This window comes from Cannabis sativa, chromosome 2 (assembly GCF_029168945.1).
Source record: "Cannabis sativa cultivar Pink pepper isolate KNU-18-1 chromosome 2, ASM2916894v1, whole genome shotgun sequence".
Taxonomy (NCBI): Eukaryota; Viridiplantae; Streptophyta; class Magnoliopsida; order Rosales; family Cannabaceae; genus Cannabis; species Cannabis sativa.
Genome location: NC_083602.1, coordinates 3,844,848 through 3,857,395, shown reverse-complemented (window position 1 = coordinate 3,857,395; position 12,548 = coordinate 3,844,848). Strand labels below are relative to the sequence as shown.

The following is a 12,548-nucleotide window of genomic DNA, read 5'->3' as shown; positions in this document are numbered from 1 at the left end:
TCATGCCAATCTAAATCTAGTAAACTGACAAATCAGGGAATTAAACTTTTGAACATATAATCATGATTATATTCCACTGTGCTGACAACACTATAATCATGAACAAGTACATATGTTGTGGACTTAATATAATTTATACATTAAATATAAACATGAAATAAATCATGTGAACCATGCAACATAAAATGATTTTTGATCTTTATTAATTAGTAAATCTGATTATATTGAAATGGGTTTTATATAAAACCCAACAAACTCCCACTTGCACTAATATAAAACAAAAAGTGTATTTCAAATAATCTCAACACCTTGATGTCCAAATCAAGTGTAGTATGTAGTATTCTCTCCGTAATAGGATCTGACAGGTTGTATTCAATACAACCTTTCCTCCACCATTACATTTCCTCAATCACAAAATCCTTGATATTTTAAAAGTACTCTTAAGACTAAGGAATTTCCCTAAGAGAATTTGATCACCCGCCTTCCTATAGAGGAGGAAGCGAGAAAACAAGACTAGAAAGAGAAAGTTCTTGTTGTTTCTAACAGCAACACTAAGAAGTCCACACTAGCGGTTCTGAAACCTAATGGAAAAAATTTTAAGAATTAGAATTGCAACTCGAATTTCAATTCTAACCGCAACGACCCTCCTCGAAATAATAATCAGAGTTGGAACCATAATAGGAACCAACATGGAAGGCAGCCACCTCCACCTAAGCCAAATGACCCTACTCACTTTTTATGTTACAATTGTAAACAAGTCGGGTCATATGGCACGAAAGTGTAAGAACGAACCTAGCACTGCTCTGCAAACTAATTTGACTGAAGAAGCTTTTTGCAGCTATGATTTTTGAACAACCCGATTGGTGGATTAGAAGGGTAGTGGGTACACACAGGCGCCTCGTGCCATATCTGCGATGATCATGCTATGTTTCAAACATACACAACTACTGATGACAAGAAAGTGTTGTTGGGAGACTCCCACACCACTATTGTTGCTGGAATTGGAAACGTGGAACTAAAGTTTACCTTGGGAAAGACCTTCATTATTGCTAAAAGATGTAATGAATACTTCTGAGATGAGGAATAATCTGGTTTCTGGGTTTCTGCTTAACAAGGTTGGGTTTCCTCAAATAATTGAGGTTGATTTGTACCATCACTAAGAGTGGTACTTTTGTGGGGGAAGGGTTATGCTACTTATGAAATTTTTAAATCAAATATTGAATTTAATAAAGCATCTTCTTTTACTTACATATTGTGTAATTTTAATGTTTTGTATTCTAGACTTTGTTATGTTAATAAGTGTATCATTAAGAACATGAGTAATATTTGCTTAATTTCGAAAATATTAGAAAATGATTTTGAAAAATGTATTTTTTGTAGTTAAGCGAAAATAACTAAGACATAGAGAAACTGAACCTTTAGACTTGATTCATTCTAATATATGTGAACTTCATGGATGTTAACCATAAATGGTAAATGTTATTTAATTACATTTAAACGGGTAATTCTCACCTTGTTCTCGCTTTAATTTAAATGGGTATTGAGGTAGATATGGGTAAAAAATAATTACTTTTAGTGATAATTTTTTAGTCATAATATAAATTTTTTGTGACTAAATGTGATTTTTAGTCACAACAAAAAGTTACTTGTGACTAAAATATAATATTTAGCTACAAGTTACTACTAATTTAGTTTTAGTCACAACAAATATTGTGACTAAAAACACATTTAGTCACAACAAACTGTAATTTTTGTGACTAATACTTTTAGCTATGGACTTTTTAGTCACAATATAGGAATGGTCATTTATAATTAGTCACAAAATTTTTACTTTTAGTCATAAGTTTTGTTGACGGTAAGTTTGGGCTTTGCAGATGAACGAGTGAATTAACCCAAATAGATGTGCTATATTTCAAATTTTAATAATATATTAGTACGTGGACAAATTCAAGAATTATTATTTTTTTTTTTAATTTTTGGCAATAGATAATTTTATTGAGAATAGGCTAAATGTTATACAATCTAGAAAAAATGAATAATACATCCCTATGAAACCAAAGATAACATTCCCTTTGCTCTAAACAAGTTCTCTATCTACTCAAAAATTATGCATAATAATCCAAGACCAAAATAAATTAATATCTCCTACAAATCTAAGCATCAAACTTGTAATAATCACAAAAGTCATGAAAAGATTAATTATCTTAAAAAAATACAAACAAAAGGTTTCAATCACGAGCCAATATCCACAAAAGGTAAATAAATAAAAGGATATTCTCACAAAATACTTAAAATCCTTTATATATTTATATATTTTTACTCTCTTTTTCTAAATAATTTGCGGCTCAATTGTAAATTAATACTCAAGTTTAATTTTTAATGATAATAATACTTAAGTTATATTTTTAAAACTTTCGTGTGTATCTGTCCATTAAGTGTCACGTGTAATTTTCTTATTGTTATATTTAAATTAATTTTTAAATAAAAAATAAAAATTTAATGATCTAAACCAATCAAGAACTGTCGCGTGGTCATTAACTTGATACTTAACAGCCAAATACCTACAAAATATAACTTAAGTATTTATTTGCAACCGAGAATTAAACTTATATATTTATATCACAAATTAATTTTTTTTTACATATTTTTACAGAAAATAAAATTTTTCATGTTACAACAACATAGTATAATAATTTAGTAAAAATAATGATTTTTTTGCGTATTTTCGTAAAAAGAAGTTTAAATTTGTAAAAATGTTGTGTATTTTTGTAAACTTTTTGTATAAATTGGTATTGGGCACCATGGGAGTGTAGTGTCATCATAATTAAAAAGGGTCAGGTCCTCGGGTCGGACCCGACAATGGCGTTCTCACTACTCCGGAAATGGAAATGGAGGACCGTTAACTCAGCATTGCCGCCATGGCCGCGACCTCAGACCTTCCGATCAGATGCGGCATTGGAGGCCATAGCCAAAGCTTCCCAACACAACCTCTCTACTATATTTCTCTACAACTATCCCTCCTTTTCTGGAGCTTTCTCCGCTCTCTTCGCTCACCTCTTTCACTCCCGTATCAACCTCCCTTGTCTCATACTCCCTTTCTCTTCGGTCGAACCTCTCAGGTATTTTCCTCTTCTTTTTCTCTCTCACTCTTTCTCACTAACCAAACAGAGTTGTTTCATTTCATTTTTCGCAGGGTTGAGGATTTATGCACTGAAGGCCTTGAGAATTTGTATCTTCTCGACTTTTTTGGTCCCAAAGGATTTGCCGAAGCGCTTTCTAGGCGAGCTTCATTCAAGTAAAGTTATCTTCAAATATATATAAATATGAATTGTGAGCGATTCTTGATAATTTTATTTCAATTCATTTGAGACTGTTTAATGTGTATTGTATAATTTTTGATGTGATTAGAGTGATAGGATTTGATCATAGAAAATCAGTTCTTCCTATTATACCATCTGAGGAAGATTGTCCTGCAAATCTCAAATTTCATCTGAATGTTGAGAAGAGCAGCTCTATTGCTGTGTATGAATACTTCTCTGCTAAACTTTCTCAGACCAAACATTCTGATGTAAGTTGAATTTGAGTCACTTTTGGCCTTGTTGGTACAATGAAGAAGATGTATTTTTTAGTTTTTTACTATTGCATTTTGAAATTTTTAGGGAATGGTTGCAAGTTTATTAGAGTCAAAGGACCAAGGTCGTGTAGAAATGATTCTTAAGCACATTGAAGATACTGATTTACGTCGATGGAGCTTACCAGATACTAAAGCATTTAATATTGGACTTGACAAATGGAGGTCGAAATTGAATTGCTTAACCAATCCATATATGTATGAACAGGTTTGTTAGTATTAATTGTGTTTTGTCTTAATTTAATTTGTAAGTTTTTTATAATAATTGGGTTGATTTTCTGTTAAATGTTCTTTCAGTGTCTGTCTTGTGCACAACAACTTCACATAACCCAGAATTTCTATGGCCTCCTTGCTATGCATACATGAGTCAAAAGTACCATAAAGGATTTTTGCTTTAGTTTTAGTATTCAACATTAGTTTTTGCTAGAAAGAAGTAATAACTAAAGATTCATGGAACTCAACTTGTTTGTAACTTATATGAGTTATTCATTGTAATCTGTATATTAAAACAACGTATATTATTCTTTGTTTCTTGTCAAAGGAAAGCCATTGGGGTGGGATTTTTGTGCTCTGAGCCTGTTGTCTAGTGTCACAGTTTCTTTTCTTTGACTGAGTTTTGATAATATTGTTGCAGTTGATGGAGATTAATTCTGCTGATTTAATTGCTGTTGGAAATTCTTATATTTCTACTCGTGAAAAAGCCGCAGAGAAGTTGCTTAATAAAGCTTTCAAAGTTATGTTGGGCAGAGGATTTTATGGGGAATGCCTGGTATTGATTATCTACTCCCTTACAAGTCTTAAAATACAAAACTTAAAAAAAATTACCTTTGTTTCTTCACAGCGTGGACTTCTCTTGGTGACTTTTGTTCATTTGTTTTTTTTTTCTTTTTTGTGCATGTGTGTGGCATAAAATAATTTTATGATACAGCTGCAACTTCCCATTATCTCAACTTTATATATAACTGATCCTTGGAAATATCAGATTTATCTTAAGATCTAATTATGATATTGGATATTATAGGGAGTTCGAGCAGATACAAATTCTGATTTAGTTGATGAAATTGGCAAGAAACTTAGTGTAAAAAGTGCCGCTGCGGGTCTCAGGTAATTTAATTTTAGATATTTTTAGGCATATGTATTTATATAATTATTATATTCTTTTACTGTAGAAAATGATGTCATCTTTTATATATATATTTTAGAACTATTGTTATTGTTATTATGCCAGGCCTATAGGAGCTGTCATACACATGCAAGGAAGTAATCTCAAAGTATGCTTGAGGAGTACTGTTAATGGCATTGATACCTCTGAAGTTGCTAAAGTATGCATCATTGCAGATATACTTTCTTCTAGTATGTATGCTTTTATGATATGATAAATAATGCCATTTTAAACATGAAGGCATATGGTGGAGGGGGATCTTCAAGTTCAAGCTCCTTTATCATAAGGATGGATGAGTATAACCAGTGGCTTTCTGCGATATAAAGGTGTTAAAAACTATCTCTCTGCTGTTTATATATATCAGCCACATGACTAACTTTTAAGATGTGTTGACACCCAATCTAAATCATTACTGCCTACCAATTATCTCATTTTCAGAGACCAAAATGTTTTGTTGCGGCGTTTTGTTAAGTAAAGAGTCAGTTACATAAACAGCCTTAATTAATAAGGAGTGTATTCCTTGCACTCTTGTTTGCAGTATAGATAAGGAGTTAGATTGATTTTAGGCATAAAATCCGTAATGAATCAGGAGTTGTATATGATCGGTATCCCTGCGTTCTTGTTTGCAGTCAAGTTAATGAGATCAGTAGGATGGGTTTGTTATATAAAAGCTCTAGTTTGCTGCAAGTTAATTTCATTTCCACAAATAATTATTTTGAGGAGCATCAGTGACATGTGGAGAAGTAGGCTTGCAAGTGCAACTTGAACTTATGCACAAATGTGTTAGAGAATATATTACAGCTTGGCTTAATTAACATTTGACACAATTACTTATATTGTATTGCTGAAAGTATGCTCTGCAACAATGACAATAGACAAGCCTTACTTCACTGGACAGCCATCGACTACTATGCCTTTAGCAGTTGGACAACTTGCTAATGGGCAGTGTTCACCATCTGTTCCCCACCATTTCAAGCCTCTATTCTCCACACCCAGTGAAAAGTATAATAACACTGCCATGAAAGCCACCCCAGCATCCAGTGCTGCTGAAAGAATATAATTGTACCTCTGCCACCATTGTTTCCTGTATCGGAAGACAAAGAAGTTGAAAATGGTTCCAACTATAATCCAGGCATTGTAGTTCAGTGGTGTTGCTGGTGGCATCATTGCTGTTGCTCCTAGAAGGACTGGAAGGTTGATCAGGGGTATCCATGTTTGTTTGGGGAATGCCTTGTGGAACAGCCAAACAACTATTGGTCCAATCGCACCTCCAAGGAAAAACCAATTCATCTCTGGATAGTTTCCACGAGATCCAAATATACGCTTTGGTCCAACTAATCCCCATATGACAGATGCATCAAAGAAGACTCGGTCACCAGGACAAGTCCAGGGACTATCTGGTGGGAGAAGATTATCCTGGCATATATTCTCCACAGAACCCAACAACCACCATGCCACTGCAAGATTGATGGTTCCAGCAAGGATCGTTCCTATGAACTGGGACCACATATTCAGATGTTAAAGAAGAATAGAAAATTGAAAATATTTACATGTGCGGTATAGAAAAAATAAGGTAAAGTAAGTATGCAGATTATTCAGAATAACTTATCTGGGGACAAGTTTTGTGAAATTGCTTAATGCCTGATTGTGCAAAGAAGATTATTTTTCTTCCTAGTGTTAGAGAATGTACCTGAACTAGAAACATCGATCTTGGAGGAATCTTCATATAATGCCCCAGCTTAAAATCATTTAGAAAGGACACAGCCTGTGCCGTACTCATATAGCCATACGTTTTGAAGCAAACATTGGCAATTGGATGTCCTGGTAATATGATACCCATGACATACTCTGTTATTATGTTGAGCCCCGGTGTCTGTTATTATTTCATAGCATTAGTAGATTGTGAAAAATTCTGGGCTTTGTAGGGAAGAGTAGAAATGAAAGATAATAGCATGGTTGCTAGAAGATTTTGTATACAAAAAAGAGATGTAATGTGATAATAGTTACATCGAGTCTTAACAAAACCTACTTTTCGTAAACTACAATTAGTAAACAACCAGACTTGGATAGTAAAGCTAAAGCGAAAGCTAATCATGGGATTGAAAGATATTAAAGTTTTGACTTGCCTGGTTTGTTGTAGCAGTTATAATGCTGATTGGGAGAGTGAAAATGAAGGCCATAGCAGCAGCAAAGAGGAGTCCCCACCATGGCATCTGAACCTGGTCATTCATAAAAATGCAGAGTGCTAGGGATATTAATAGTGTCACGCCAAGCAAGAAGTAAAACCACCAGGAAGGTATGTCCTTGTATCTTCTCATTAGTTTTGTATGGATGTCCTCCTTGCCTTTATATGAAGCACTGTACCGCTGATAGATCTCCCTGTGCACAAGCTGTGAATTAATTTGGATTGGAGTTGTTTTTTGTCCATAGTCTAAAGAAAGAGTGTTTCTATTCCATCTAAAAATTTGGTGGCCGTACAATTATTTTGGTAGTTCTTTGCTTGTGTGTTTCATTAGGAACATTTTATAGATAGTAGTACAAAATTGAAATGACAAGTAAACAAACTCTCTTCTGAGGATGTCAAGTGTAACTGTAACTAAATGCAACACATTTGGATGAAGTTTATTGACATAGGAAGATTAAATACAATTAATGCCGATTTTGTATTTTCTCTCTGTTAGGATACAATTGCAGCTAACAAAAATTAGATAATTACCTTCCTTAGAAATATGAAATAAGGAAATGTAATTTAATTTTTTGGGATAACAAAGTATTACCTTCCATAGAAGAAAGCCACATGTGTGAGGGTGGCAGCTATGGTGGCAAAACCGAAACCATAAGTGAGGGCGAAAAACATGCTTAAGTGAATTCTTCCTTGCTCCTCATACTTTGCTGTATCCAACTCGAACTTGTTGTTCACTATAGCTGATATATTGTAAATTTGACCTTCTGCGGTAAACAAGTGTGAAGAGAAAATGGGAAATTTTCTTGCACTGTACAAGTCCAGTCCCCAGTATGCTATAGGTAGTGCAACATAAATTATCAGTGCATAGCCAGCAAAAATGTTGAGAATGCTAAAGAACGGGCAGATTAGAGGGCTGAATAAGAAAGATGCCACGGCTGACCAGTCAAGTGTGAACGATCCCAGTCCAAGGCCTTTCATGCCTGAACCGATCTGCTGTGCTGTAACTGACTTTGAGAATACCCAGCAAACCCATGATATGTTTGTGAGTGTTGGGAATAGGAATCCCGGAAAAACATACCATGAAAAACTGCAGATTAGAGCTATTAAAAAGAACTTTGCCCGTGACATCCGCTGCTCGTCTTTCTCATGCAATGCTCTGTTCATTGGTATGGGAAATTTTCATTAGAGCAGGCATAGATAATGTTCATAAGTTATTTACCATTAAAATTTTAGGCAATTGTGACTTGTGAGTGAAAAAAAAAGGAGGGTGATAGTGCATTCATGAAAATTGATGGCAATACCATCTACCCTAAGGCTGAAGCTAAATAGGATCAAGAGTTGTTAGGCCAAATAAAATTTACTTTCAAAACTTACTGTTATTTTGGCATCACTTTAAATACATGGTATCTAATTAGATTATTATCCACAGCTAGAAAATATTATTTGGATTGACTTTGATATTGTTTTTTATTAAATATTTTCATGAGTTTCTATCTAGAATTTTGTTTATTAAGGAAAAGTAAAATATTTAACAAGTGCAGAATGTGCATTGAACTTTTCATTTTATTAAATCAAACTAGAACAGTATGCAAATCTTACTTCTTGAATTAAAGCTCTGTTCTCATCTCACACACCTAATTATCCAAATCTTAATTGTAGTGAACAATTAATTATTACACTATATATATATGTAAAAAAAATAACAATTAATTATTTGTAAATAATTGGCTCGTGCTCTTTCTCAAAAGAGGTGTGCCACTACTTTTCTTTGAGGCTAATTGACAGCAATTCGTGAGTGGGACTGGTGACTAATTAAAAAACAAAAAGAATTAATAAAAAAAGGCTTTATCTTCGTTGACTTGGGTCACAAGTCGAACAAGTATTTTTTTTAATGAAATAAAATCCCTGTAAACTTTTAAAAAATTTTGAATAGTTTACTTGTGTTGAAAATACGTTTGAACGCACGTGGTAAATTGGAATATCAAAAGTTCTATTTTTAGCATTGTAAACTATTCAAAAAATTTCAAAAATTTATATGGATTATACTGTAACTATAATGAATACTGCTATAAAAAATATTTTAGTACGTGATTTCGAGCATGGAGATTGACTAAAAAAATTTAACTAGGATAGTATTATTTAATATAACTATTTTGGTGAAATATCGCTAATCATTCTTAAAGCACCACTTTCCAGTGGTATTTATTTTAGGAGTGTAAATGAATCGGGTCAAATTCGATCCAGCTATGATCTGACTTGATCCAAATCATATAAGGATCCGCTCCGCCCTGCTAGATAAGATAATTCGACCCGACTTAGTCGGAACAAATTTGATCTGATCTGATTTTTTTTTTTAATATCTAAGCTTATAATTTTATATTCATTTTAATTTTGTATTAGTATTATTTAATATAATACTATGTTTAGTATTGACTTGTATTAATAGATTGTGTAAAGTTATAATATATTTCCAATAAACTCTACTCCAATATAAACTACGAATCGGTCCGAGTCCAAGTCTCGAGTCTCAGTTCCAGGTTCGGATTTGGGTTCTGGGTCCGAGTCGGGTTAACATAACTATCTAAAAACTGAATAGGGTTAAAATGTGTGTGGTGTGTGTGTGTGGATGGTGTTTAAGTCAAAGTCATAGACTCATGGAGGATAGAGATAATGATAGAGCAAATTATTACCTGAAAAGAGAGACTTGAACGAGGGTGCTGGGCCACCACATATGAGCTGGTTCAACCACATACTTCCTTAACAGCCCAGCCCAACCATATCCCAGCACCTTACTTGTCCAATCCAACCAATATTATATACATTAATAATAACCATTTTCTCTTTACTTAACCAAAAATTTCACCCACTTTAATTGACTTTGTTTTTATAATTGTAAAAAGCATATTGGTATCAACAAGTTTTATTTAACAACAGTTAACAACAACTTTAATTTACTTATAGTAACAAAAAAGAAAAAGTAAGTTTTAGTAATAAAAGAAAGAAAAGCATTGATATTTTTAGTAACAATACAGCTATTGAATCATGATAATTAAGGTGTGAATTTAGAAAACTAAAAAATATTTATTCATCTATTATATGTATGTAAAAATCCATCTTGTTAATTTTACTTTTTACTAATTCTAATGAGCTTTCACCTTAAAAAAACAAAATTATAGAAGTATAATTATATTAGTTTGTTAGCTGTGTTAAATCAATAATAAATTTGAGAAATGTGAAATATATATTATATATAACTAATTTTTTTAACTAAGGACTTTTTTTTTTTAAGGAATTTTTAACTAAGGACTTTCATATTATAATGTTAGAAACTCAATGATTTTGTTGTTAAATTAATAAACTTTAGATACTATAACTATAAATTAATAAATATATAAATAGAGAAAAATTGATAGTTAGTGAGTGTACTCACCTTTTTCTTTTAATTCTTATTTGATCTCAATTCAATTTCAACCCTTTACACGTATACATATTTAGATACTGATAAACATAAAATTTCTGATCACCAATTATGAGAAGGCTTTGGCATGATTACATAATTTCAACTCTTCAATAATTCATGGTTGGCAAATATCTCTTTTCCCTTCATCACATCATTATTCTTCTTTTTTTATATATATTATATTTACTTTGAATAAGAATAAATTAATAATTTATTTTTAAATTAAAATAATAAAAAAAAATTGTTTAATTCAGATATTAAAAAAACCTTCAGATTTTCCTAACAAAAAATCTATTGAAGCATTAAACATGTATAACTATTAAAACTAATTATTATAACAATAATAATAATAAAAAGAAAGAATCTATTAAAGCATGAAACATGAAGAATCAAACACATATATTAATTGAATCTAATAACCCACTTAAGTGTTAATGAAATTAGACCCATCAATTAATTTTTGCCAAGAGAAATGAATAAATAAATAAAAAGAAAGAATGTTAATAATATTATTATCATTATTACCTGAGTGGTGATAATGAGAAGCCAACTAGCAAGAAAAGAGATATTCCTTCCATAAAAAGCCTTAATAATATTAACAATCCCAACTGCATAAGTAGAACCAGACCCAAAAGCACTCCCAGCATTAGCAAATATGGAAATGAGCACGTGCTCTTTCATGTTAAACGGGCCCGGGTTGAGGGAGAACCGTCTCTCCCCCAACCCCAACACTCGAAAACGAGTGTTGGGAAGTGCCTTGGCAAGAAATTTGCCAATGGGAAGAGCAGCCACTTGAACTGTTATTTGGGTTATGATAAGTGGCTCTGTACGGTAAGCAAAGAATTGGTTGAGAAATGATAAGAGAGAGCATGAGAGTAGACCCAAAAACCACATCCGAAAGGTCCATACGGGTAGGGTCGGGTCGTCCGTGTTTTTAACTGTTAGCCGGACCTCCTCAATCGGCGACTCCTCCTCGGGCGGGCCGAGTTCGGGTTTGGGTTGTGGAGAATCCATGCTCACAATGAGAGAGAGAGAGAGAGAGAGAGAGTTTGGTTTATGAGTAATGTATAGTAGTAGAGAGTAGAGTGTGTTATATATAGGAATAGGAGGGTTGAAGATTCCACATTTTTAATGAAGTGATGTGTTAGTGTTCACATTGCAAACATAGAAAAATAATTGGGACACTCTTTTGGAAATTTTTATCTTAATAGTTAAATCTTTGTATATTAAAAGTGTTTATCTAACGGCAATTTTTGGTTTAACGGCCATTTTTAGTTTAACGATTCTTTATATATTAAAAAAGAATATTCCGTCAATAAATAAATCTAATAATTAAACCGAAAAAATTAAACAATCTTTTTTTAAATTAAAAAAAATCATCTCACATATTTCTCTAAGAAACTTATATCCCTAATTATCAAATCCATTCACCTTGCAAAATCTTTATCCGAAAAGTTGTCGATTTAAGTGTTTATTTCAAATCAAATGCTCCTAAACTCTTTATTTCAAATGTCATTTCGCCGAGAACAACAAACAAGAAAGACGAAGAAACCGATTACGTACCTTCAGTTGAGATAGTCACTCATCACTGAAAACTATTACTTTAGTACTCATAATATTACTGCTCTTGGTGGTAAAAACAATCGAATATTTTGATATTTGAGTTTTGTCTTTTTGTTATTCCTATTACCACCACCACCACTCTTTCTCTAACTCTCTTTCTTTCTCTTTCTACACAGACTGAGCGGTCGAAAAATATCGAGCGTTACAAGTCCCTCCGATTATTGAAAAAAGCTTTGCTTTATATTTATATATATATATGATTATTTGAGATTCTGGGTGATTGGTTGAAAGTGAAATTGGTATATTTGGTGTGAGCTTACTCTTTTTCTTTTTTGGATACAGGAGCCTTTCAAACTGAAAGGTTGAATCTTTTTTAGTTATAATTTTTTTTTTCAATTCATTAAAATATTATTTACAAAGCATCATTTTGTTTGAGCCATCATTGTTGATTATGTTGATTATAAATGCAAGTTTATTATACTATTGAATAAAAATTTAAATTCAATGTTGTAGTGTATTTAACTTTCTAAAAATATATACACAGAAC

At 32.4% G+C, this 12,548-nt stretch overlaps 2 protein-coding genes across 4 annotated transcripts; one reads left to right on the top strand and one right to left on the bottom strand.

The window, feature by feature from the left end:
- Window positions 1–2,806: 2,806 nt before the first annotated feature.
- Window positions 2,807–8,513, top strand: LOC115718632 (uncharacterized). Of its 2 annotated transcripts, XM_030647447.2 has the most exons (9): window positions 2,807–3,119; window positions 3,194–3,295; window positions 3,409–3,568; window positions 3,660–3,839; window positions 4,266–4,400; window positions 4,653–4,735; window positions 4,860–4,953; window positions 5,034–5,119; window positions 6,937–8,513. In XM_030647447.2, the coding sequence occupies exons 1-8, from the start codon at window positions 2,860–2,862 to the stop codon at window positions 5,115–5,117; spliced, it is 1,098 nt and encodes a 365-aa protein (XP_030503307.1). In that variant the 5' UTR covers window positions 2,807–2,859; the 3' UTR covers window positions 5,118–5,119; window positions 6,937–8,513. The 2 variants fall into 2 exon arrangements, with proteins under 2 accessions (XP_030503307.1, XP_060965910.1); XM_061109927.1 differs by lacking the exon at window positions 6,937–8,513 and having other exon boundaries at window positions 2,818–3,119; window positions 5,034–5,330.
- Window positions 5,471–11,502, bottom strand: LOC115718631 (oligopeptide transporter 4). 2 transcript variants are annotated; one of them, XM_030647446.2, is made up of 6 exons: window positions 10,964–11,502; window positions 9,669–9,770; window positions 7,571–8,134; window positions 6,920–7,172; window positions 6,484–6,666; window positions 5,471–6,290 (listed from the first exon to the last, which is right to left on the bottom strand). In XM_030647446.2, exons 1-6 carry the CDS (start codon window positions 11,083–11,085, stop codon window positions 5,676–5,678), a joined length of 1,839 nt encoding a protein of 612 aa, XP_030503306.1. In that variant the 5' UTR covers window positions 11,086–11,502; the 3' UTR covers window positions 5,471–5,675. The 2 variants fall into 2 exon arrangements, with proteins under 2 accessions (XP_030503306.1, XP_030503305.1); XM_030647445.2 differs by having other exon boundaries at window positions 9,669–9,766.
- Window positions 11,503–12,548: the final 1,046 nt, after the last annotated feature.